This window comes from Thalassophryne amazonica, chromosome 10 (assembly GCF_902500255.1).
Source record: "Thalassophryne amazonica chromosome 10, fThaAma1.1, whole genome shotgun sequence".
Taxonomy (NCBI): domain Eukaryota; kingdom Metazoa; phylum Chordata; class Actinopteri; order Batrachoidiformes; family Batrachoididae; genus Thalassophryne; species Thalassophryne amazonica.
In genome coordinates, this window is record NC_047112.1 from 22,523,008 (window position 1) to 22,548,273 (window position 25,266).

Here is a 25,266-nt window from a genome sequence, read left to right on the forward strand (position 1 = left end):
TTTCTTTTAGCACACAACCAAGTGTATGACTAAAATCTACATTTGTGTGTATGTTTAGGATAAGGTAGCCAACACATGGTGCAGCTTGAACACCCTGATAAAGATCAAAACCATCCTGTCCAGTGACATGCAGCTCTACCTCAGGTAATCAGTCTATATCTGCCTTTTCTCACATTCTCCTTTTTATCTGCCTTTTCCCACATTCTCCACTTCCTCTTTTTCCTGTAATTTTTATTCTCTTTTTAATCCTACAACTAATTTTCTCCTTGGTTTTCTTAAGGTACAGATGTTCAAGGGCATTAAATATTATACAAATAATGAATGATTATGAGTTCAATGGTACGAATATTTCATTCACCTCGTTGAATGGTATGGCGATCACGTGTGCGCTCGCTTGCATGTGTTGAGTGCAAAATGGAACCAAGCTGCACTCTAAATGCAATGCAACACAAATGGGATGAATTAATCCATGCCATGTGACATACAAGCACCAATCAAATGACAAGGATCCACTCAGCCATTATATAATACACAAATAATGAATGTTTGAGTTCAAATTCGCCTTGTTGAATGCACATTCCATCTTTCACCTCATTAAATATTTGTTCCATTGAATGAATAAAAAACATTTATTTTTTGTTTTATATAATGGCTAAACTAGATCCTTGCCATTTGATATTTTATTCATTTATAAACAACAGAAAGGGGATGGTGTGCATCACTGGTGCTTTGACGTCAACAGTCCAAGACAAACTGGAAATAGAAGTCCAAAATTGGCCATACTACTTATTACATAATTCACAGAGACCCGACACTGACCCAAGACAAAGCACAAGGCAACAATGAAAAGGAAAATCAGAACTAGACTCTGTGGAGGGGCCATGTATCATGACCCACTATGAAGACTGGGAATGAGAGAGAACTATCAGCAACAATACTAATGATGGTAATATTAACAATATAATGGTGGTAATAACAACAACATACACACAGAGTGCAACACTCATGCCTTGTGTTTGACATTGATTCATTATTTTGCTGTTGACTCGTTATGATTCAGTCAAGTCTAGGAGCATTTGCTGGTGACACGTTTTGCCAGAACTGCCTTGGATTCTGGACGGCAACCACCCAGGCAGCCAACAGGTCCATCTCCACATATCAAAATGATATGATTCAAAAATACGTAATACAAGGGTGATTGACAAGTTTTAAGCCTGACCCAGGAAAAGTAGAGCAGTATGGTTCTCCAACTTTTGCATTCTGAGAAACCAAAATTTCTTGAATGTGTAAATTTTGGACTCACTGGATGCAAATTGAGAAATATTGGTTTCTTGGAATGCAAAAGATGGAAACCACACCCTAATTTTCCTGGGCCGGGCTCAGAACTTCTCAATCGCCCCATATATGGTTCTGTGTGGATGTGACATTTCATGAATTTTACACCGATTTAATGTTAATTTTAGTGACCTCCGATTGGCGTAACCGGGTGTCATTACTGCCGACGTGAATTACAATCTTACCAAATCTACGCTTAGCCTTAGCCAGCAGTTTCAAATTTCCTTCAATGTCGCCTGCTCTGGCCCCCGGAAGACAATTGACTATGGTTGCTGGTGTCGCTAACTTCACATTTCTCAAAACAGAGTCGCCAATAACCAGAGTTTGATCCTCGGCGGGTGTGTGTCGTCGAGGGGGAAAAACGGTTAGAGATGTGAACGGGTTGGCGGTGTACACGGGGCTTCTGTTTAGGGCTACGCTTCCTCCTCACAGTCACCCAGTCGGCCTGCTTTCCCGGCTGCTCGGGATCTGCCAGGGGTAACTAACGGCGGCTAAGCTACCTTGGTCCGCACCGACTACAGGGGCCTGGCTAGCTGTAGAATTTTCCACGGTGCGGAGCCGAGTCTCCAATTCGCCCAGCCTGGCCTCCAAAGCTACGAATAAGCTACACTTATTACAAGTACCATTACTGCTAAAGGAGGCCGAGGAATAACTAAACATTTCACACCCAGAGCAGAAAAGTGCGAGAGAGACAGGAGAAGCCGCCATGCTAAATCGGCTAAGAGCTAGTAGCTACGCTAAGCTAGCGGATTCCTAAAAACACGCAAAGTGAATAATGTGTAAATAATTTAGAGGTGATTCAGCAGAAGGAGTGCTTTAGTTAAGGCATGTAAAGATTACACTGGGAAACAAATCGTAATCTAGATAACTAGATCAATCTAACTGCACAGATTAAACAGCTAACAGATACAGAAAAACACCGCTGTGCTCCAGAACAGGAAGTGATACAATACAGCAGTGAGAGCCAACCACCAGTAGAGGTAAGCCATATGAGCCGTCCTCTGACCTGAAAAAAATAACACGGAGAGAATTTTTTTTTTCCAGACAGCATGAATTTTGATGAAATTGGCAATGTCATATTATGAATCCCTTATTTAAATGCTAAGGAATAAAATTATAGTGGTACCAGAGTTTTATTAATTACATCTTTTAAAAAAGTCAAAAAACAGAGGCAGTATACCTTTAATGTAGACCAGGGGTGACCAAGTTCGGTCCTCGAGAGCCACCTTCCTGACACTCTTAGTTGTCTCCTTACGTGTAGCCAAGGGTGGCCGGATGGGCCTGGGCCCACCCACTTGTCAGCCAGGCCCGCCCCATCCAATGAGAAGGCTGAGTCGACATTCGACAGTCACCTGTCGTTGCCTCATTGTATTCCTATGATATGGTATTGCATTAGCACTGAGCGACAATTAATAAATTTTGTCAAAAAAATCTGGTTCATCTTCTGTGATTTTTATTAATTCATTTTCAGAGTATAGTGGTCCCTCGCGATAACGCAGTTCACGTTTCATGGCCTCGCAGTTTCGCTGATTTTTTTAGTGCAATTTTGCATGCATTTTTTTTAAACGGCGCATTGTGTTCTGCGTCCTTATCAGGTGGGCCGTTCGCGGCACCGGTCGGCATTGCTCTCACTGCCTCCGATGCGCTTTCTGCAGGCTCAGTAAATGCAGCTGCAGGCCACCTCCTCCTGTCTGCTGTGCGGAATTGCGCCAAATCTGGCAACAGGTCCAGAGATACGCTCGCTGTTTTGATCCGGATGTTGAGCGCAGACGCAGAGCTCCGTGGCCACCGAGAGAGGACTTGGATTCTTTGCGGGTCCTGCATCCGTACCTCCAGAGGCAGTGAGCGAAGGGAGAGCACGCGCATTGTGTTCTGTGTGTGTCTGTTTATAATCTTCTCGCACAGAAGAAAAAAAGATAGTGTTGACACAGGAGAGAAAAGTGAGAAAATGTTAATGCCTGTTTGAGAAAAGTGTGTAGTGAGGGGTTTTACAGCCTTAAAACATCTATAATAATTGTAAAACATAGCGCTGACTACTTCGCGGATTTTGTTTATCGCGGGTTATTTTGAACGTAACTCCCACGATAAACGAGGGAGCACATTTTTCCTCAAATAAGTCCTCATCACAATGCCAATAACAACATGCACCGTCGAACGGCTGTTTTCTACTGTTAATGGGATAAAACCATCCACCAGAACATCCATGTTGACTCACAGACTGAATGCACTCTCCCTTGAAAGAAAACTGAGTGAATCGTTGGACTGTGATGACGTGATAAGAGAGTTCAACAAAAACCCCGTCGTCTCCTGGTGGAGCATTAAAAGGATTCATCGCATTGCGTTGCTGCTTGCATTGTCCATGGGGTGCTTGTGTCTGACACTTTGCGTCTGTGTAACTGTGCACACAGCGTCTGTGCAGTTGGCTGAGATGTGTTCATCATTAAACTTGGAATTCATTTTTGAAACAATGCCTTATTTAAATACCTTGACATTTTGGGTTTAGGCCGAGCCAAGTAGGCTACCAGACTTGCACTGAATATGTGTGTTGTGTGTGTGGTGTGGGTGTGTGTGTGTGTGTTGTGTGGTGTGTGTGTGTGTGTGTGTGTGTGTAGTGTGTGTGTGTGGCGCTGCACTGCAGCTTGCATTATCCATGAAGAGTACTTGTGTCTGACGTGTCGCGTCTGTGTGCTCACTTTGCCAGTGCTGTAGGCTAAGTGATAACGTTGCTTGCGATGTCCAAACAAGGCACACTTTTTCAAACGGTGTATTATAATACCTACACCTTACCTACAACCCAAAGGTTGGGCCCGTCTGATTTTTTCTGGGCCCACCCATTTGTGATTTCTGCCTACCCCTGGTTGTCTCCCTGCTCCAACACACCTGAATCCAATGAAAGACTCAAGTCTTTCATTGGATTCAATGTGTCAGTTTAGTTACATCTGTTACTTTAAAATCAATTTGTGATTTGTTTCGCTTAATTGTTACACCCTACTAGCGATCTAACAAAACGTCAACTCAAACTCTGAAACAAATATCCGGCTCCCCTGAAAGAAAACATTTTTTAAATTTACACTTAACTGATCCAGACCAGACTGATGCACTCCTACTATCTTCCACCATGTGTATAGTGGTGCGCAATGTAACACAAGTGTCACTGCTTGTTTCTACCTGACGCAGTGTCGTTTTCACACCCAGCAACCATTTGCCTTTGATACCAAACGTACTGGTGCTCCTCTTTGCACCTATGGGTGGTGTTGTCTAAAGGGGAGGTGTGGTCATGTGCATAAGCTGGTGCGTTCCTATCTTCCATCACATTCCCTTGCATCCATTCAGTACCAAGCAGTGTACTACTTACATACTCCTGTTTACAGGGGCTTATAGGTGATGTGTGATTAGTTGGTATCATAAAATGCTTACAACAACATTGCATAATATGAAGTCTTAACATAATGCTCAGGTGTACCCTCAAGACAGCAGTTTGCACTCTGCCACGCCCCAAATGGATTCGTGTCATGTGGTTTAGAATCTCAAAATAGGGCCCTAAATGCCATCAACTTGTAACCTGCAAAAGTAGCAAAATTTTATAAATCAAGATCTGCAAACTGGTGTTTGTTTTTTTTAAATAAAAACTTGTTTTACATCATATATTATGCCATTTAGGTTTAAGCACCCTTGTCATTTATTCATTATTTGTCCATTAATCACAAACATTTAACTTTTACTTGAGTTGGTGTCTCTTGTTTCCTGGAGGAAAATGTTTAAGAATAAAAGCATCCACAAATGCTGCCAATGCTTGGAGTCCATCTTTATGATTGATTGGCAATTGCCTCAGCAATAAAAATATTTTTTTTTTCAAAATTAGAGAGGGAATAAGGGAATTTTACTGAACTCATTAATTTATTAATTTTGCTAAATTGTAGAACCAGATAGTTTAGTTTAACTGATATCATGCACATCATTCAAGCATCAAAAAGTATTTTAACTAATTAATTAATTAATTTAATTCAATGAACTCAGCTGATGTGCTATCGTTCTGTAATGATAAAAATCTATTCATTATATGACATAAAAAGTCCTCAGCCTTATTTTAATGTCACAATGTCACATATCACACAGAATTTTATCAAAGGGAGAAAATACATTTCCACATACAGATGTGCAAATTTGTTCAAATAAAATAAAATTTTGAGGTAATAGCAAAGGTAACACAGACTGACATACAGGGAACTTTGGAATTTTAATCTAAGATCATAAAATTAAGTTTTAGAGTTTATGCCTTTTAAAAATATTTGTCATATTGGAACAACTTGTTTTAAAATATCCTTAAAACCATTTGGTGCTCTGGTTGGGATATTCTTTTCTGTTTGATGTAGGAAATTCTGTTCTTCTGTGTGTCCTCGAACGCCTCATCCTTCTTGGCGCCAACGTCAGCGTAATAACCAATAACAGGGCAAAACGAAACCAATGACGTAGCCAGGAAGTGTAAATAGCTCCGACAGAGTTTAGCTTTTTTCTTCTTCAAGTTCAGTAAAGTCCACTATTTTTTACATTTAGAAAATATGCAAACCTGGAGTCTTGTAACTATTTGTATTTTGCTCGGTGTTTGTGAGATGGGGCGTTTCGTTAAATTCGTATTCAGGTAGGAAATGTTTAAATCACTACAGGCTTTCTGACCTCTTTGATGATCTACAACAGCTGTCAGAGTTAAAGTGTTGTTTAATTCATTCATTTTGTGACTTTTTGTTGTCGTCACTCTAACAGTTGAGTGTTTTGTCCAGGAGCAGGCAAACCGCCCATGTTTGGGGACTATGAAGCACAAAGACACTGGCAAGAAGTCACTCTAATCTGCCTGTTAATGAATGGTGAGTGATAGGGTGAGGTCTCATGTGTTTACTCGGGACCACGTTTCACTCACGTTAACGCTACATGTGACAAATCCAGTCTCATTCAGGCTCTCATGAATCCAAAAAAAAGAACAGTTTTAAGATTTCACAAAGTGATTTCAAACTGCAAGTGTGTAACTTGATTCACCGAATATTAATAACAGAAGCAATTATCACTCTTTTCGTGTCTAGAGTTTGGGGTTGCCACAGTGGATCAAGTCCCTTTGGCATTTCCCTTGTTTCACGCAGGGTTGCTGGATCTGCATGTGAGTTGGCACAAGTTTTACGCTGGATGATGCCATTTTATTTTGGATAATGGGCAGGGGCTGTGTTTGAACCGGGAACCTTCTACGCTGAAAACAAGCACACTTAACCGTTTATCTACAACTTTGTGGATCATCCGTTTGTATGTAGCACTTAAAAAGATCTTTGTCATTTGGTTAGTGGATCCTCCTCCCTTTGTCATATGGCATTGGCTGTTTGTCCCATTGTATAAAAAAACAAAAAATTGTCCATTATATGACTTATGCATTTATATAGCGCTTTTCCATCTGCATCAGAAGCTCAAAGCATTTTACAATGATGCCTCACATTCACTCATTCATACAAGCACACTCGCACACCGTCAGGGTGCTACCATGCAAGAAGCTCACGACACACCAGGAGCAACTAGGGACTTTGGTTCCACAACCTTGTCATAAACCAAGTGGCTGTTGATAAGGTACTGTAGTCCTTTTCCTTGCACAGCATGTAGTAACAAACGCCATGATTGTAAGGAGATAAAGTGAGACATCATGGTGTTGAAGTTGTACAGGAGGCAAATGATGAATTTCAAGATGAACCATGATCCTCGATAATTTAAATAACAATAGATGCAAACTAATAGCAATCTGTGGTTTGTGTATGGTACAGTAACAATAGCTAAGCCCTTTGTAAAAATGCATCAATGAGATGAGGAAGCTTTTGTTGACTTTGCCTTGACTATAATCTATTTAGGTGGCATATAAAACAAATAATGACTGTTTTATATTTGCGCAAAGAAAAAAGTTCTATTCAACAAGCACAGGGAAGTTGAATGGAATGTTCAATCAACTTGTGCAAATATTCTTACCATTTCATTCATAAACCTTCATTTGTATACATCTCACCTTATCCAGTATGGAGCTCAGATTTTTATGATCTGTATATTGAAATTGCACAAGTTTTACACAGGGTGCTCTTTCTGACACAAGGTTATATTGATACGGAGAATGAACCCAAGGGAAATATTACATGAAACCAAAATTCCACGAGTATGGAGTGAAATGATCTCCATGTGAATTTCATTTATCTGCAGGTGGTCTCAAACTGATAGTCTAGGAGCCAGGCCTCTGGCTGTACAGGTTTGGTTTTTTCAGTCCATTATAGGAGGTTTCTGTGTACTCGATATACATTTAACACTCAGAATTTCAACGCGCAAGGTACAAAATGGTAATTTCAGACAAAACTGTCTATTAATGGGTGTGTTCATTTGAAACACAGTAAGGTTGGTACAATTTCTCAGTAAACATGCTTCAACATTTGTGCTTCTTCAGGTACTTCAACACCACTGACAATGATTTGAATTACTGGGGTCTTGACTACCCTCCTCTGACTGCCTATCACAGCTTGATCTGTGCTCACATGTAAGTGTTTCTGTTAGGCTAGTTTTTGTAAACGGTGTTCTTGCTTACGCAGATGAAAGTTTCATGAAACGCAGTCCAACGGTTCAAATGATCCTCTTAATAATCTCAGAGTGAGACAACACCATAGACTCTTTGAAGGAGTTTTAAAAACGACTACAACTACAAGTGAGCATAAACTGTATTCAGCCATTCACACTGTATAAGTGTAAAATGCAAGGCAATAGGGCAGTTCTATGGTAATGGAATTACAATGGCAGCAATATCTGGACATCACTCATCACATGCATTGCTGGGATCAGGTTATGGGGGCAACGGCTCCAGTAGGGGACCCCAAACCCTTTTTCAGCAACATTTACCACCTCTGACTGGGGGATGCAGAGATGTTCCCAGGCCAGACCTTGTCCTGGGTCTTCCCCTGGGTCTCCTCTCAGCTGGACATGCCTGGAATTCCTCCCTAAGGAGGCACCATCCCATCATCCATCCCACCTCACAGGTGTGGCATTTCAACATACTGGTTAGACAGCATGATTATTGCGCAGGTGTGCCTTAGACTGGCCCCTCACTACATATTCCACCAGCACCTCCCACAGCATCTACTAGGTACCTGATCATACTTTCTCCAAGTCCACAAAACACATGTAGACTGGATGGGCATACTCTCAGGCCCCCTTCAGGATCCTTGTGAGAGTGAAGAGCTGGTCAGTTGTTCCACGGCCAAGATGGAACCCGCATTGTTCCTGTTCAGTCTGAGGTTTCAGCTATCGCCAAACCCCTTTTTCAGCACCCTGGAGTAGACTTTACCAGCGAGGCTGTGTAGTGTGATCCCCTGGAGTTGGCACACACTCTCTGGTCCCTTTTTATATATGGGGACCACCACCCCAGTTTGCCACTCCTTTGGCACTGTTGCAGATCTCCAACGCAGTGTTGAAGAGACGTCTCATCCAGGATAGTCCGTCCACACCCAGAGCCTTCAGCATTTCTGGATGGTTCTCATCAACCCCCGGGGCTTTGCAACTGTGGAGTTGTTTGACTACCTCAGTGACTTCCATCAGGAAAATTGATTGATGATCCCACATCAGCTTCCAACTCTGCCTCAACTACAGAGGGTGCTCAGTGTGATGCAGGTGTTCCTCAAGTGCTCCTTCCAGCAACCAATTACCACCTCAGCTGAGGTCAATAGAGTCGCATCCTTACTGTATACAGCTTGAATGGTTCCCCCGTTTTCCTCTACTTAGCTGCCGCACTGTCCTCCAGAAGCACCATGGTGGCGCCAAAAGTCCTTCTCCTTGGTTGCTCCTAATTCCTCTCACACTTGCTGCTTTGCCTCCCCAACAACAGAGGATGCCGCCCTTCAGGCCTGTCAGTCCTTGCAACAGCCTATCCCTTTTAAAGACTCTCCTTCAGTTGGCATCCCTGACCACTGGTGTCCACCACGGTGTTGAGGGTTACCGTGTACCGTGGTACCATGTACACTTATGAGCATCTTTATGTTTGAACATAGTGTTCCTTATGGACAATCCATGGCTAGCACAGAAGTCCAGTAACAAACAACCGCTCAGGTTTAGGTCAGGACGGCCATTCCTCCCAATCACACTTCTCCAGGTGTCTCTAATTGCCCATGTGTGCTCTGAAGTCCCCCAGCAGAACAATGGATTCCCTCACTGGAGACCCATGCAGGACTCCAGCCAGGGACCAAGGAGGCAGAATGATGTGAACTGGTGCATATGCACAACAACAGAGGTTAAATAAATTATAAATAATACCTTTGAGACAAGATTCCAAATGCGTTCTCCACACACAACAAGCACGAGACAACCCATAGCTGTAAATAATTTCTCTGTGATTCTGGGAGCGATGAGTGAATGGTTTTATCAGCCAAGTTCTGTGTGCAAATGAGTCATCGGCTATGAAATGATTATTTTATATAGCGTGGCGTCAAGCAGACAAAGCGGGACACATTGGCACGATGAATTGCGCGGCAACAGGGGGTCAAATTCATGCACATGTCAAGATGCTTTTAGTCTGGCTTCTCGCCTGAGACCAATTTGCCATGGGGAGACCTTACCAGGAGCACGATGGCTCCAGACAATACAGCTCTCAGGTTTATATGGACACAAACTTCTCCACCAAATCTGGACATACATATTACTATTTAAAAATTTACTCTGATTAATTCTGTTATTGTAGAATTACCCTGTTACATTAGCTTCAGTATGACATGCATTAGTGTTGTTCTTAAGAGTCTACACTGTAAAACCAGAAGTTCAGAATGAACACCCACAATGTTATTTTTAACTGTCAAACATTCAGTCTGTATTCATACTCATATCAAGTGTTTTTTTTAAAAACACTTTTAAAATGTTGTATTTTTAACACAGTAATAGTGTTATCTGGGAAATTCTTATAGTTTTAAAATCTTGAGCCTTTTTCTGAGCTACATGTCTTTGAAGTCAGATGCCATGATAGTGGTGTAAAGATGGTTGAAATTAAACCAGAACTTTAGTAATACAGATGAATATGCTGTGTATATGTCCCTTTGCGTAGGAATTTTAATTGGCTGTCCTTTTTGTCTGTCGTTTCATGATGTTTTCAGTATTGTATAAAATTATCTGTATGAAAACTGTAATTCTGGCACTTTTTTTTCCTTACAGAGCCAATATAATAAACCCAGAATGGGTGCGGCTACACAATCTAGAGGATATGAAAGTGCGGCACACAAGTTTCATGAGAGCTACAGTATGGTAACAAACAAAAGTAAAATATTCATGGATCATATGTAACTCATGATTGAAATAACCATTTGCTTTATGCTTTTGAAGGTTAGATGGTTAGATGATGTGATACACAGAGCTACTATAATAACTGTGGTGTTTCTCTCCCTTTTTTGGCCTCAGTCTTGGTGTCAGATTTGTTGATATACATCCCTGCTGTGGTTTTATACTGTTTGTACCTGACTGATGGATCATCTAGAGAAAGGTAACATCCCCAATATCACACGGCATCTAATATTAAGACCTTTTTTCCCCCTCTGAGCCTGAATCTCATCTTGTTATTTGTGTCAAGGTGCATGGGAGCTGCTCTTGCCACCCACTCCTGCTGAATTTCGGACCATTACCGCCCACAACCGCAACATGCACAAATTTTATCCTTGCACTGCCATGCAATTCGGCGTGCCAATACGTCATGCTTTGTCCTACTTGGCACCATGCTATATAAAATAATCATTTCATAGCTGATGACCGTTTGTGTGAGAACTTGGGCTGATGAAACAATTCTCTGATCTAGAATACAGTGTATTCCTCTGTTCTTACCCAAAACCTTTTTTAAATCTATCGATCAAATGCTTTCCTCATTTATGTGGGGAGATAAAACTCCAGGGTTCGTAAATCATTACTACAAAAATGTCGGCTCAGTGGAGGTCTGTCTTTACCTAATTGATGTATTATATTGGCAGCTAACATTTAAAAATACATTTATTGGTTAAAAGATCCTGATACAACTTTGTGTCCGTTAGAAGCTCAGTCGGTTTGTCTACCTCTGTCCCTGCCTTATTATTTTCATCTTTCCCGTGTCCTGTCTCGGTCCAAATTATCCAGAAGTTATCCCAATCTATCAAATTTATTCAAACAGAGCACTGCTGTGTTTGATAAATCCCAGGGAGAGAAGTAAGATCTAAGTTATGTTTATTCTTGCCCCATTGGGTTTTGTATTTTGATGTTATCTCTCACATTCTTGGAGTCAAGCTGGAGCTTTGTCCTCTGATTGCTGTTTTTGAACTTCCCACTGTGTCCCTTACTAACTTGCAGGTGGATGTAATTGCCTTTACCTCATTGCTAGCACATCGCAGAATCTTATTATCCTTGAACGCTCACGTCCCCCATCTATTTCTTTATGGTGAACGATCTCAGTTTTTCTTAAAACTTGAAAAAAATCACAGTGAGTCTCAGAGGGAGGGCTGATGGGTTTCTGAAAATGTGTCAACCATGTATTTTTTTAACTTGGGTCTTTGCAAAATATTGGACCCTGATTGAAATGATTGTCAGGGAGTGTATTTTTATTATTTATTTATCTTAAATATCATTTTGGTGGGCCTATGGTTGGTATATGGTGTTTGGGTATTTGTGAATGTTTGGGATGTGGCAGGTTTATTGCATTTTGCTTGCACTTTTCATCATGTTTGTGCTCTGTAAGTGATGGCAGGGTTTTTTTTTTTTGATGGGGGAAAAAAAAATAAGAAATAACTTTAAGGCTCCAACACGCTCAGAATACAGTGGAGTCCTTACATGTACTTTGAAAATATAACATGCAGCTCTGGTGCTTAAATCAACGCAATGGCTTCCAGTGCAACCGGTGGTTTCACTGCCGTACAACACCTGCCTGAGCCAGGGACCTGTAGCTACAGCGTAGTAGGCAGGTTGGCCTTCCATCATCCTAATAAGTAAAACTTTCTTCTCAGGTGTGCACCTCTGCTTTGCTTCCGCGTACCCAGGAGCTGCTTCTGATTGAATTACGGGCATTTCCATATCCTTTTTTGTTCAGGACCATTTCTAGTGTCCATCAAGTGTGACCATTCATTCATACATTATGAAACAATGCTGGTGATGATTTAATTGGATTTAAAGGCATTTGTTTAATTTCATGTGAAGTCTCATGTAAATTTTACAGAACGATAATCTCTACAGCGCCAAGAGAATTTACGAGATTGGCACTCATTGGAGCGCTGACCTGTGGCTTTGGCTAAACTGTTACGTCTGTGACATAATATTCAGATTAGTTGTGTTTGAGTGGCTGTGGAGTTACTGATTGAAATGCCTTGACAAGAACTAAGGACATTGACAGAAAATCCTCACATTGATCTGCTCTTAATTCTGATCTCTTAACTTCCTATCTGCTAACATGTGAATTCTTATTGCAGTACTGTCCTTAACTGTGTCGGGTACAATGCAGTGAGCCTGGGCTTGGCCCTGTGGGGGGTTCTGTCTCTGGGTGTGGGCCAGGATGGTTGGGCTCCATGGCCTTTCTCTGGCTCTCAACTACAAACAGATGGAGCTGTACCACGCTCTGCCCTTCTTCTGTTACCTGTTGGGCAAGTGTGTGAAAATGGGCCTGATGGGGCGAGGGTGAGTCAGTTTGTTTACCTTTTTGTTTTCCTGCAGTCTTTTCTGACTTTAGAGCAGATAGCTCAGTGGGATAAGGAGTTGGGCCACCAATATGTAAACCTGGGTTCGAGCCGGTCATGCTGCCTGTTTGTGTCCTTGGACAAAACACTTCATTTGCATGTTCGAGTCGACCCAGCTGTAAATGAGTTTTGGCTGGGGGAAACATGAGATGGATGGACTGGGGTCCCATCCAGGGAGAGCTGTAGACACTTATCCGTTTCACACCACAGAATCCGGGGATAAGCACTGGCATCAAAGGGCCTCACGGAATTAGTACTACAACTGCTGCTGCTGCTGTACTACTACTATTTTGTTTCCTTGTTTGTTTGTTCTTTTTTTTCATTTGTTTGTTTTCTTTTGTTTGTTGTCTTCTCTTTTGTTGTTCTATTTCTTACATTTTATTCTTATTCCATTTGTTCTTGCATTCTTTCTTTCATTCATTTTTTCATTATTTTGATTGTTCAGTCATTCTTCTGTTTTTCTTTCATTCTTGCATTCATTCTTTCATTTGATTTCAATTTATTTTCATTTATATAGTGCCAAATCACAACAAAGTTGCCTCAAGGCGCTTCACACAAGTAGCAAGCACACAGGCAACAGTGGTAAGAATGTGTTCACCAAGCTGGGCATCAAAATGTAACAGCAACAGTGGGGGGAAAAAAATCTTCAAAACAAGTGGAACATGTATTTGTTTTTAAGTATGGACCACTAGGGTCTTGAGAATGTAGTTTTTCTTGTTTGTTTGTTTTTACAAGCTTTATTCTCTGAATAAAATCCCGGTCACTCTTTTGCATGAAAAGGACCAAAAACTGGAATATTTTGCCAAAATAATGATCCCTGCCCCACAAAAGTATCTTTATTTACAGATGATCAAAAGACACATTTCCCAATATGTATGGAACTATGCTAACTTTCTGCACAGTTTCATTGATGCCAGTTGTTGCACCATGCAGCAGTGTGGGAAACAATGTGTTAAGTTTGTTTTGTTTTTTTTGTTTTTTTTTTTAAACTAGGCCCATTATTTCACTTGCTGTAACAACAAGAACAGAAAAAAAGAAAAAAAACTGTTTGAAACATGCCTTCTGTAGTGCCCAAACCTCATGCAAGAGGTTTTGCTGGAAGGGGTATAGTTTTATGTAGAGAATGTGTTGAAATATCTGTGATGGATGGACACTGTGGGACACATAGACCATCAAAAATCTAACAAGGATTTACATATAATGTTTTCTATGCATAGAGCACTGAAATGCAAACCATATTAAAGCCATTGTCCATTTGAATTAAGCGTGCCACAATTAATTTCCTTTTTTGTTTACTTTTCGAAGACGATGCTTGCATTTTCTAATGTGGTCTGTCGATATCGCAAATCCTATTTAGCCAAGCTGCCGATACAACATCAAATTAAAGGCCAAGGTTTTGTAGGAGTAATTTACTAAAAGTAAACAAAAGCCTGATTTTACACGGAATGGACCATGGCTTTAAGGATTTACTTGCAATTGAAAAGGCCAAAATAAAGGGACACTCCACTCGTATTAAAATAGCAGTTTCTAAAAGATAAAGATAATGATCAAATCAACCTTGAAATACAGTTTCTGGTAATTATTGGAATTTATTTTCTTGAGAATTCTTAAAATGAAATTTCCTCCAGTTGCCTGTGCTATGACATCACAAGTGCTCTTAACACACTGTTGAATGTAAACACACGTATAGAGATATCAGTAAAACGTCTTACAAAATCTCAAAAATAGACTAATGATTTGACTGATATTCATAAATAAGAGCAAGAAATATAATTTGCTACTTTCTGATGTCACATTATAATTTAAGTGTAAGATTTTCAGGTGTTTTACTGCAGTATCTATACATGTATGTACACCAGACTGTGCAAAATCAGCACTTGTAGCACATGGAAGGCTGGTCAGTTTTTTAAAAATCATAAAAATTAAGCTAATCTATTGCAAATCTTGTTTTTATTTAAAATGTCACTGTTTCCATATAATCTGTTATTTTATGGGTTAACATTACTTGCTTGTTTGGGTGCTTACAGTGTCCCTTTAAGCACCCAAACATACCTTGAAATGAAAACAAATTGACACAATATTAACGAGTTATTTAGTGGAAACCAAAATCAAGATGGCTGCCATGGGGGCATCTTGATTATTGGAGCATGCCACAACTCTATATGAAACATCCTTACCACCGTAACTGAGAAAATGAAAGCAAAAGGACTGGGCATTTTTAAGATTTATAAGGCAGAAAATAAAATCAGTATGGCTGCCATGGATGTAGTAGCCATCTTGATTTATCAGAGTGGGATGTGAATTCAAAGGGAAATCATAGCAGGATGTGCATAAAAAGGAATCATCCTAAAACCAACCTCAGCACACCCTAGAATAATTGACACATGAATTTTTTTTTACTTATCAAAAGTTGAATTTGACAAACAGCTTTTGAAAGAATGTGAATTGACGGAAAATCAGGAAACTCATGGTGACTCACCTTCAGAAGCTTTATAGAGTAGGGCTATGTCTGTACAGTTCAAGATTTCCAGTCCAAGTGAGGATTCTGAAGCCACCGAGCAAAATAAACATGTTTACAGCTTGCACCCCATGACACTGATGGCACTTAGCATGCACTCATTGAACTGCACTTGCTGCTTCATTCTAAAGTGATAAATTGTAAGTAATTAATCTGAGGGGCCCTAAATTCAATGACGCATAAACGTAATCAGTATTCGACTAGTTTCATCTTTAAAAGACAGGTTACTTATAATGACTAATAATATTAGACTGAGCTCCCGACTGTACATGGGACAGATGGACACTGGGACCAAAATGATGATTTCCATCTCTGAAACCTTCAATATCCCAAAGTTAAATATGTGTGAATAATAAATCTTCACAAATTCTGATCTGAGTAAAAAAAAGTCACCTTCATCTATGTAAATTGGCAATGAAAAATTATCTCCAATATCAGAAAAAGAAAAAAAAAAATCAATGAGCCTTAAGAGATCCGTCATCATGCAAAAGTAAATGCAATTTGTGAAAAATGCACAAATATCTGTTTTAAACACTGACTATGCAAAAATTATACATACAAATGATACCTTTTCCATGCAAATAATGTACAGTGCCAAAGTAAAAATGTCCCACAACATGTTTGCCTGTCATATGTGTGACGGACAGACATTTTGTGGGACGGAAATGGTTCATTGGTTGTGGGGATTTGGCCACTTGAATTTTTTTTCATGGATTTCATTATAGAGTATGCTTGTGGGTAGGTCTTCATCACACTTAAGTCAGCTTTTTTTTTTATCTTCCCACAGTGAGGAGCAACACTCTAGCGTTATGGACGGATACTGTGGGACGGAAAAAAAATATGCCCAAAATAAAAGGACTACAGTATCAAATTCCAAAAATCTAATGAAAAGTTATTTTTGTCAACTTTTTCAATCAACCAGTAAGTGTTTTGGTTACTTCCAGAAGTTTTAACATGTATTTTTTTTATCCACTAAATGCAAGGTGACCTGTGTGTACGGTAAACTTTGGTATTTTTGCATTATGCTTCATTGAAGAAAAACAGGATGGACTAGCTGTAATTGCCCCAAAAGTACCACATGTCATATATCAATCGAAACTAGAAACATAAGGATGCTGTAAATATGATGTTTCTTAATGATTAATACAACCCATGGCAATAATTATGAATCACCGGCTTCAGAGGATGTTCATTCAGTTGTTTAATTTTGTAGAAAAAAAAAAGCAGATCACAGACATGACACAAAACTAAAGTCATTTCAAATGGCAACGTTCTGGCTTTAAGAAACACTATAAGAAATCAGGAAAAATAATTGTGGCAGTCAGTAACGGTTGCTTTTTTAGACCAAGCAGAGGGAAAAAAAATACGAACTCACTCAATTCTGAGGGAAAAAATTATGGAATCACCCTGTAAATTTTCATCCCCAAAACTAACACCTGCATCTAATCAGATCTGCTCATTAGTCCTGCATCTAAAAGGAGTGATCACACCTTGGAGAGCTGTTGCACCAAGTGGACTGACAAGAATCATGGCTCCAACACGAGAGATGTCAATTGAAACAAAGGAGAGGATTATTAAACTCTTAAAAGAGGGTAAATCATCACGCAATGTTGCAAAAGATGTTGGTTGTCACAGTCAGCTGTGTCTAACTCTGGACCAAATACAAACAACATGGGAAGGTTGTTAAAGGCAAACAAACTGGTAGACCAAGGAAGGCATCAAAGCGTCAAGACAGAAAACTTAAAGCAATATGTCTCAAAAATCGAAAATGCACAACAAAACAAATGAGGAACGAATGGGAGGAAACTGGAGTCAACGTCTGTGACCTGAACTGTAAGAAACCACCTAAAGGAAATGGGATTTACATACAGAAAAGCTAAACGAAAGCCATCATTAACACATAAACAGAAAAAACAAGGTTACAATGGGCTAAGGAAAAGCAATCGTGGACTGTGGATGACTGGATGAAAGTCATATTCAGTGATGAATCTCGAATCTGCATTGGGCAGGTGATGATGCTGGAACTTTTGTTTGGTGCCGTTCCAATGAGATTTATAAAGATGACTGCCTGAAGAGAACATGTAAATTTCCACAGTCATGATGATATGGGGCTGCATGTCAGGTAAAGGCACTGGGGAGATGGCTGTCATTACATCATCAATAAATGCACAAGTTTATGTTGATATTTTGGACACTTTTCTTATCCCATCAATTGAAAGGATGTTTGGGGATGATGAATCATTTTTCAAGATGATAATGCATCTTGCCATAGAGCGAAAACTGTGAAAACATTCCTTGCAAAAAGACACATAGGGTCAATGTCATGGCCTGCAAATAGTCCGGATCTTAATCCAATTGAAAATCTTTGGTGGAAGTTGAAGAAAATGGTCCATGACAAGGCTCCAACCTGCAAAGCTGATCTGGCAACAGCAATCAGAGAAAGTTGGAGCCAGATTGATGAAGAGTACTTTTTGTCACTCATTAAGTCCATGCCTCAGAGACTGCAAGCTGTTATAAAAGCCAGAGGTGGTGCAACAAAATACTAGTGATGTGTTGGAGCGTTCTTTTGTTTTTCATGATTCCATAATTTTTTCCTCAGAATTGAGTGAGTCCATATTTTTTTCCCTCTGCTTGGTCTAAAAAAGTAACCGTTACTGACTGCCACAATTTTTTGTCCTGATTTCTTATAGTGTTTCTTAAAGCCAGAAAGTTGCCATTTGAAATGACTTTAGTTTTGTGTCATGTCTGTGATCTGCTTTTTTTTCTACAAAATTAAACAACTGAATGAACATCCTCCGAGGCTGGTGATTCCATAATTTTTGCCAGGGGTTGTAGGTGTACATCTTATTTCTGTCCAGCTTAATTTACATTATATCAAAGATGTTACATTATTTTGGAAAAACCATTGTATTTTTGGGTCAATTAATGCTCACTGCGGGACTACTAAACACACCAGCCACCTGAATTTGTCTTGACAGATTCCTAGGAGCAGTGACACAACAATAAAGCCAATAATGTCTTTGAAAAATTAGTTTTGTCTGTTTCTGAAACTTGAATTGAAGGTATTTGGTTTTGATGCCCAGCATTTTGAACACGCTCGTAAGGAAAAACTCCCTCTGATTTGAGGAAGAAACCTCAAGCAGACCAGACTCAAAGGGGTGACCCTCTACTTGTCCATGCTACCGACACAATTTACAGAACAATTCGCAAAAACAAAAATGCAGGAAATGTTGCCGGTGCGCAGGACAGGAGGGTACAGAAACAGAAACAGACATCACACCCATCTCTGGATGGAGACGCACCTTAAACACAGAGAGAGAAAAAAACAGTCAAGCATCAGAAAGACAGCAAATACAGTGTAATTTGTTAGCATTAAGCAACAAGAAAAACAGAAGAAATACTAAGGTGATCGTCGGCCACTAGCTCTAAGCTTCAATAAAAGACCCAGAATTTAGATAAAGTTGAGGCCATGGCACGCTCTGTTTCCTAATAAAATGAATTAAGAGTAAAAAGCGTAGTACATACTATGCCAGTATGGGAGCCATACGAAAGGGAAAATAAGTGCAAACAAACATAGCATGATTTACTTATGTTTGTTTTTTACTGTTCGTTCTTTCATGCTCTTTCATTTGTTCTTTTGTCCTCTTTTGTTCATTCTTACTTCCATTCATTTGTTCTTTTGCTCTGTTTTTTATGTTCATTCTTTCATTCTTTGTTTCTGTATTTTTGTTTGCTCCTTCCTTTCATCCATCCTTCTGCAAAGGAGATTGAGTTTTCTACTTGTTTGTTGGATTTGTATATTGGCAGAATAACTCGGATGTTTTCAGATTTATTTTTTTCCGTTTTAAAGTTGTGTTCTAGTTTTGTACATACGTATATGAAATGAGTCTAGTGTTCCTAGATCACTACTAACTAACTGTGCATTAGGGTGAACATTTGAATGACTGCACTGAGAGTACTGTTTGCCCAATAAATCATCTGCCAGTAAAGCCAATAGTAGAACTTCAACAGAAGAGATTTATTTCATCATTTGACGAGATCATCCAGTGGTTTTAATGTTTCAGTCAGACAACAATCGGCAGATGCTTTTGGCAAACATATCGCTACTTATTTGTGCCACGGAATACCTCAATGAAGGATCAGGGTTATTTTTGTTCATCTCAGAAATCACAAATACTCAACAGTTAATATTTGAGGTTTATATTGTTTCATTACTCTGCATGCAAGCATCAACGAAATGCTCTAACGAGATACGTAATGTCACCCTATAAGATCACACTGTCCCCAGGAGAGCTGCAGAATGACTGATGTAATAAGATTGGATGCTGTTACTAGTGTGTCCAGTGTCTGTTTATCTAGTAACAATGTACCAAGGGCATTTAGTAGCAAATGGAGAGCTGGATTAGAAGGGCTGGGGGGTGGAGGAAGATATGTCCAGATGACACTCTCACCATGCCCAAACTCCTCAGCTATGCCAGTGTGTGCAACATATCCAGCAGCTTCATAGTTACAGCTGACAAGGCACCCAGGCCTGACCTACACTAAGGACTTCCAGCTGATGCACAGCTTTCACTGGATTCCACAAGAGATGGGTCACATTGCAAATTTAGGAGTCACAGACACTACTTACGAACTACTTGGAGACTATGGGTAGATATCATCATCTAAACTGCGTGTTAATGCCAACAATTTGCAATGGTGGATGTTATATTGACAAATATATGTCAGGAGAAGAACAGGTTGACCCTTCCTGTCCTGATCAGTTCACCACCTCAGAACATGAGGATTATTATGACACACGGGTAACACAAAATACCAAAGCGACTATAGCTCAGTTTGTAGAGCAGGTGTTTGCTAGCCATATATCAGGGTTCGATCCCCATCTATGCCTCAGTATCAAAACCTGCTGGACTCGTATACACTTGGGGAATGAAGAAAATATAAATGTGTAACACTGCATCTCCCAGATCCAGATGAATAGATTCTTTTATGCTTTTTGGTAAACATTACAAGTGGAAATTCTTTCTTTTAATACAGAAGTTGGATATTATTCGCGCTGGAAGCCAAAATATTAAAACTGGCCCAACAAGATGCCTACGACAGCTCTGAAGGAGTTATAGGCTTCTGTGGCTGTGATTGGAGAAACATCATAGTGCAGCATTTGTCTGTTGCATCACCAGTTATACCAATTTATGGTGTAGTGGCACAGAGAAGGGTTTTCGTACGTCTTGGTGGCTTCCCTCACTAGTCTCCTTGTATGGTCAGTCAGTTTTTGAGAACTGCCTAGACCAGACAGATTTCCCATACAGTATCATAATGTTTGTGTTTCTTAATGATTGACAGAAATGAAGGCCAAGGCATATTCTGAGACTTGGAAATGTTCATGTGTCCATGTCCTAATTTTGCCAATAGCTCTAGTATATACAGTGAGGAAAATAAGTATTTGAACACCCTGCGATTTTGCAAGTTCTCCCACTTAGAAATCATGGAGGGGTCTGAAATTTTCATCTTAGGTACATATCCACCGTGAGACACATAATCTAAAAAAAAAAAAAAATCCGGAAATCACAATACGAGGTCTATTAGAAAAGTATCCGACCTTATTATTTTTTTCAAAAACCATATGGATTTGAATCACGTGTGATTACATCAGACATGCTTGAACCCTCGTGGGCATGCGAGAGTTTTTTCACGCCTGTCGGTTACGTCATTCGCCTGTGGGCAGTCTTTGAGTGAGGAGTCGTCCACCCGCTCGTCGATTTTTTTCATTGTTTAGGAATGGCTCAGAGACTGTTGCCATTCAATAAATTCAGCTGGTTTTCGGTAAAAATTTTAACGGCTGATGAGAGATTTTGGTCTGGTAGTGTCGCTTTAAGGACGGTCCACGGCACCTGACGGCGATCTGCGCTTCGAGGCGGCAGCGTCTCGCCGTTTCAAGTTGAAAACTTCCACATTTCAGGCTCTGTTGACGCAGTAAGTCGTCAGAGAACAGAGAACTTTCAGAAGAAGTCGGCATGAGGAGTTTATTCGGACATTCCATTGTTAACGGTCATTTTGTAATGAAAGAACGTGCGGGCAGAGTCGCATGTCGGGCTGGACCCGACCGCGGGGGGTCGCGGCAGGAAAAACACCTCCGTTGGAAATCTTAACGGGCAAGTTGGAACATGCCCAAGCTGTTAAACAATTTCTCAGTTACTCACTTGTTGAAAGCCATTAAAAGCCGCCTGAATTCTACAAATGGTTTTCAACACGGAGGTGTTTTTCCTGTCGCGGCGCACACAGATTTGCCGAGTCGTCACGGAAACGACTCGGCGAATTTGCGCGTACGTCTTTCATTAAAAAAATGTCCTTAAACAGTGGAATGTCCGCATAAAGTCCTCATGCCGGCCTCTTCTGAATCTTCTCTGTTCTCTCATGACGTCCTGGGTGAATTAAGCCTTAAATTAGGATGTTTTCAGCTCGAAACAGGCCGACGACAGCGCCTGGAAGCGCTGCAGGCCGTCCCGCTCCGTGGGAAGTCCTTACACCGACAGAAACACCCCATAATCTCTCATCAGCCGTTAAACTTTTCACAGAAAACCAGCTTAATTTCTCGAATAGTGTCCACTCGGATATTCCTCACAGGTCCAGAAAAAATTTTGATAAAGCAACGCGCGCCGTCTCGAGCAGCGTGTGAAACAAAGGAATTCAGCCGAGAGGGCGGGACCACATCTCACTCAAGGCCTGCCCACAGGGAAATGACGTCACCGACACGCGTGAAAAAACTCACGCATGCGCACGAGGGTTCAAGCATGATTGGTGTAATCGCATGTCATTCAAATCCATATAGTTAAAAAAAAATAAAAGGGTCGGTTTATTATCTAAGAGACCTCGTATATGATGTTTTTTACATTATTTATTTGTATGTTACTGCTGCAAATAAGTATTTGAACACAGTGAAAATCAATGTTAATATTTGGTACAGTAGCCTTTGTTTGCAATTACAGAGGTCAAACATTTCCTGTAGTTATTCACCAGGTTTGCACACACTGCAGCAGGGATTTTGGTCCACTCCTCCACACAGATCTTCTCCAAATCTTTCAGGTTTGGAGTTTCTGGTCCCTCCAAAGATTTTCTATTGGGTTCAGGTCTGGAGACTGGCCAGGCCACTCCAGGACCTTGAAATGCTTCTTACGGAGCCCCTCCTTAGTTGTCCTGGCTGTGTGTTTGGGGTCATTGTCATGCTGGAAGACCCAGCCATGACCCATCTTCAATGCTCTTACTGAGGGAAGGAGGTTGTTTGCCAAAATCTCGCAATACATGACCCCATCCATCCTCCCTTCAATACGGTGCAGTTGTCCTGTCCCCTTTGCAGAAGAGCACCCCCAGAGTATGATGTTTCCACCCCCATGCTTCACGGTTGGGATGGTTTTCTTGAGGTTGTTCTCATCCTCTAAACATGGTAAGTGGAGATGATTCCAAAAAGCTCTATTCTGGTCTCATCTGACCACATGACCTTCTTCCATGCCTCCTCTGGATCATCCAGATGGTCACTGGTGAACTTCAAATGGGCCTGGACATGTGCTGGCTTGAGCAGGGGAACCTTGCTGCCTTGCAGGATTTTAAACCACGACAGCATCATGTGTTACTAATGTAATCTTTGTGACTGTGGTCCCAACTCTCTTCAGGTCATTGACCAGGTCCTCCTGTGTAATTCTGAGCTTTCTCAGAATCATCCTTACCCCACAAAGTGAGATCTTGCATGGAATCCCAGACCGAGGGAGATTGACAGTCATCTTGTGTTTCTTCCACTTTCTAATAAATAATCATAACAGTTGTTGTCTTCTACCAAGCTGCTTGCCTACTGTCCTGTAGTCCATCCCAGCCTTGTGCAGGTCTACAGTTTTGTCCCTGGTGTCCTTAGACAGCTCTTTGGTCTTGGCTATGGTGGACAGGTTGGAGTGTGATTGATTGTGTGTGAACAGGCATCTTTTATACAGGTAACAAGTTCAAACAGGTGCAATTAATACAGGTAAAGAGTGCAGAATAAGAGGGCTTCTTAAAGAAAAATTAACAGGTCTGTGTGAGCCAGAATTCTTGCTGGTTGGTAGGTGTTCAAATACTTATTTGCAGCAATAACATACAAATAAATTATTAAAAAAATCATACATTGTGATTTCCGGATTTTTTTTAAGATTATGTCTCTCACAGTGGACATGCACCTAAGATGAAAATTTCAGACTCCTCCATGATTTCTAAGTGGGAGAACCTGCAAAATCGCAGGGTGTTAATACTTACTTTCCTCACTGTAAGTAACACACGCATGCAATGTTGTGTATAACCCTCTGCTTCTCTGCACCAACAAACGCATATATTGTTGATTTCCTTCGTCTAGGTTATTCTTACTACTGAGAATCGCTGTAATGGTGTTGGCTACGTTTGGTCTGTGCTGGCTACCGTTCCTGTCTGACCCCAGCCAGATCTCTCAGCTGGTCAGGAGGATCTTTCCATTGGCTCGTGGCCTATTCGAGGTACATTAGTCTTTCCTAAGGCAATGATCGTCTTTTGCTGTATTTTCTTCTTGAGAATTGTGTACTTGGGACATGCCCCATAAACAGTGGTGGGCACAGTTCAGCTAATCTGATAGCAGATAATTATCAAAGCTAATGTTTTTGCTATCGGATTAGCTTTTCAGATAAGTTTTAAAACCATCATCTGACCAATTATCTTCCGATAAATTTAGTTCAGATAACTTTCAGTCCGATAACATTTTCTTTGCTGGTAAGGTTTAACGGTCAAAAACGTTTGTAAACCCTAAAATCAAACATTTTAGTCTGTTTATTGTGTGTTTGTAGCCACTGAGCAGACTAGCTGCCTGTCGCTGATGACGTCACCATTAAGCGCAAAACGTGATTGGCCGGTCGACGCAGGGAGCATTGTGGGTAGTGTAGTTCAGGTTCACTTTGGACGTTACAGTGATTGTCCACTCGACACAAAAACAGACTAATTTTAACATTATTTTATTTCTTTGTGGCTGTAATTTAATCGCCAAGACTCGGTGGGGGAGAGGAGCTCACACGGTGCAGCTGTGTGTACAGAGGGAGGGACTTTTCTTCACATTTAGACATTGTTTTGGATTTAAAATGTGGATTATTTATTGAATGAATCCCACTGAAACTAACAGGTAAGAATTTATATTTACTACGTGTATTTTATTCTGCAAATCAATGCATTCATGTATTTCAGTTGTTTAAGCCGCAGGGTTCAAAGCATGCGAAAAAAGTGTCAGCTTTTAGCTCGTAAATACCTATCTAATACTGAGATACGAGGTCTGTGATAAAAGTAACGGACCTTTTTTTTTTTTAAAAAAAACCATATGGATTTGAATCACGTGTGATTACATCAGACATGCTTGAACCCTCGTGGGCATGCAAGAGTTTTTTCATGCCTGTCGGTTACGTCATTTGCCTGTGGGCAGTCTTTGAGTGAGGAGTGGCCCACCCTCTCGTTTTTTTCATTGTTTAGGAATGGCTCAGAGACTGCTGCTTTGTTTGATAAAAATTTTTTCAAAACTGTAAGGCACAACTGAGTGGACACCATTCGATAAATGCAGCTGGTTTTCGGTAAAAATTTTAACGGCTGAGAGATTTTGGTCTGGTAGTGTCGCTTTAAGGATGGCCCACGGCACCTGACGGCGATCTGCACTTC

The 25,266-nt window shown here is 40.5% G+C and overlaps 1 protein-coding gene across 1 annotated transcript in view; it reads left to right on the forward strand.

Moving 5' to 3' along the window:
- alg6 (ALG6 alpha-1,3-glucosyltransferase) overlaps nt 1-25,266 on the forward strand; it is a 73,700-nt gene that overhangs the window by 26,232 nt on the left and 22,202 nt on the right. The window contains exon 9 of the mRNA XM_034179548.1: nt 59-144. Within this exon, the coding sequence (XP_034035439.1) occupies nt 59-144 (86 nt within the window). The remainder of the gene's footprint in view (nt 1-58; nt 145-25,266) is intronic.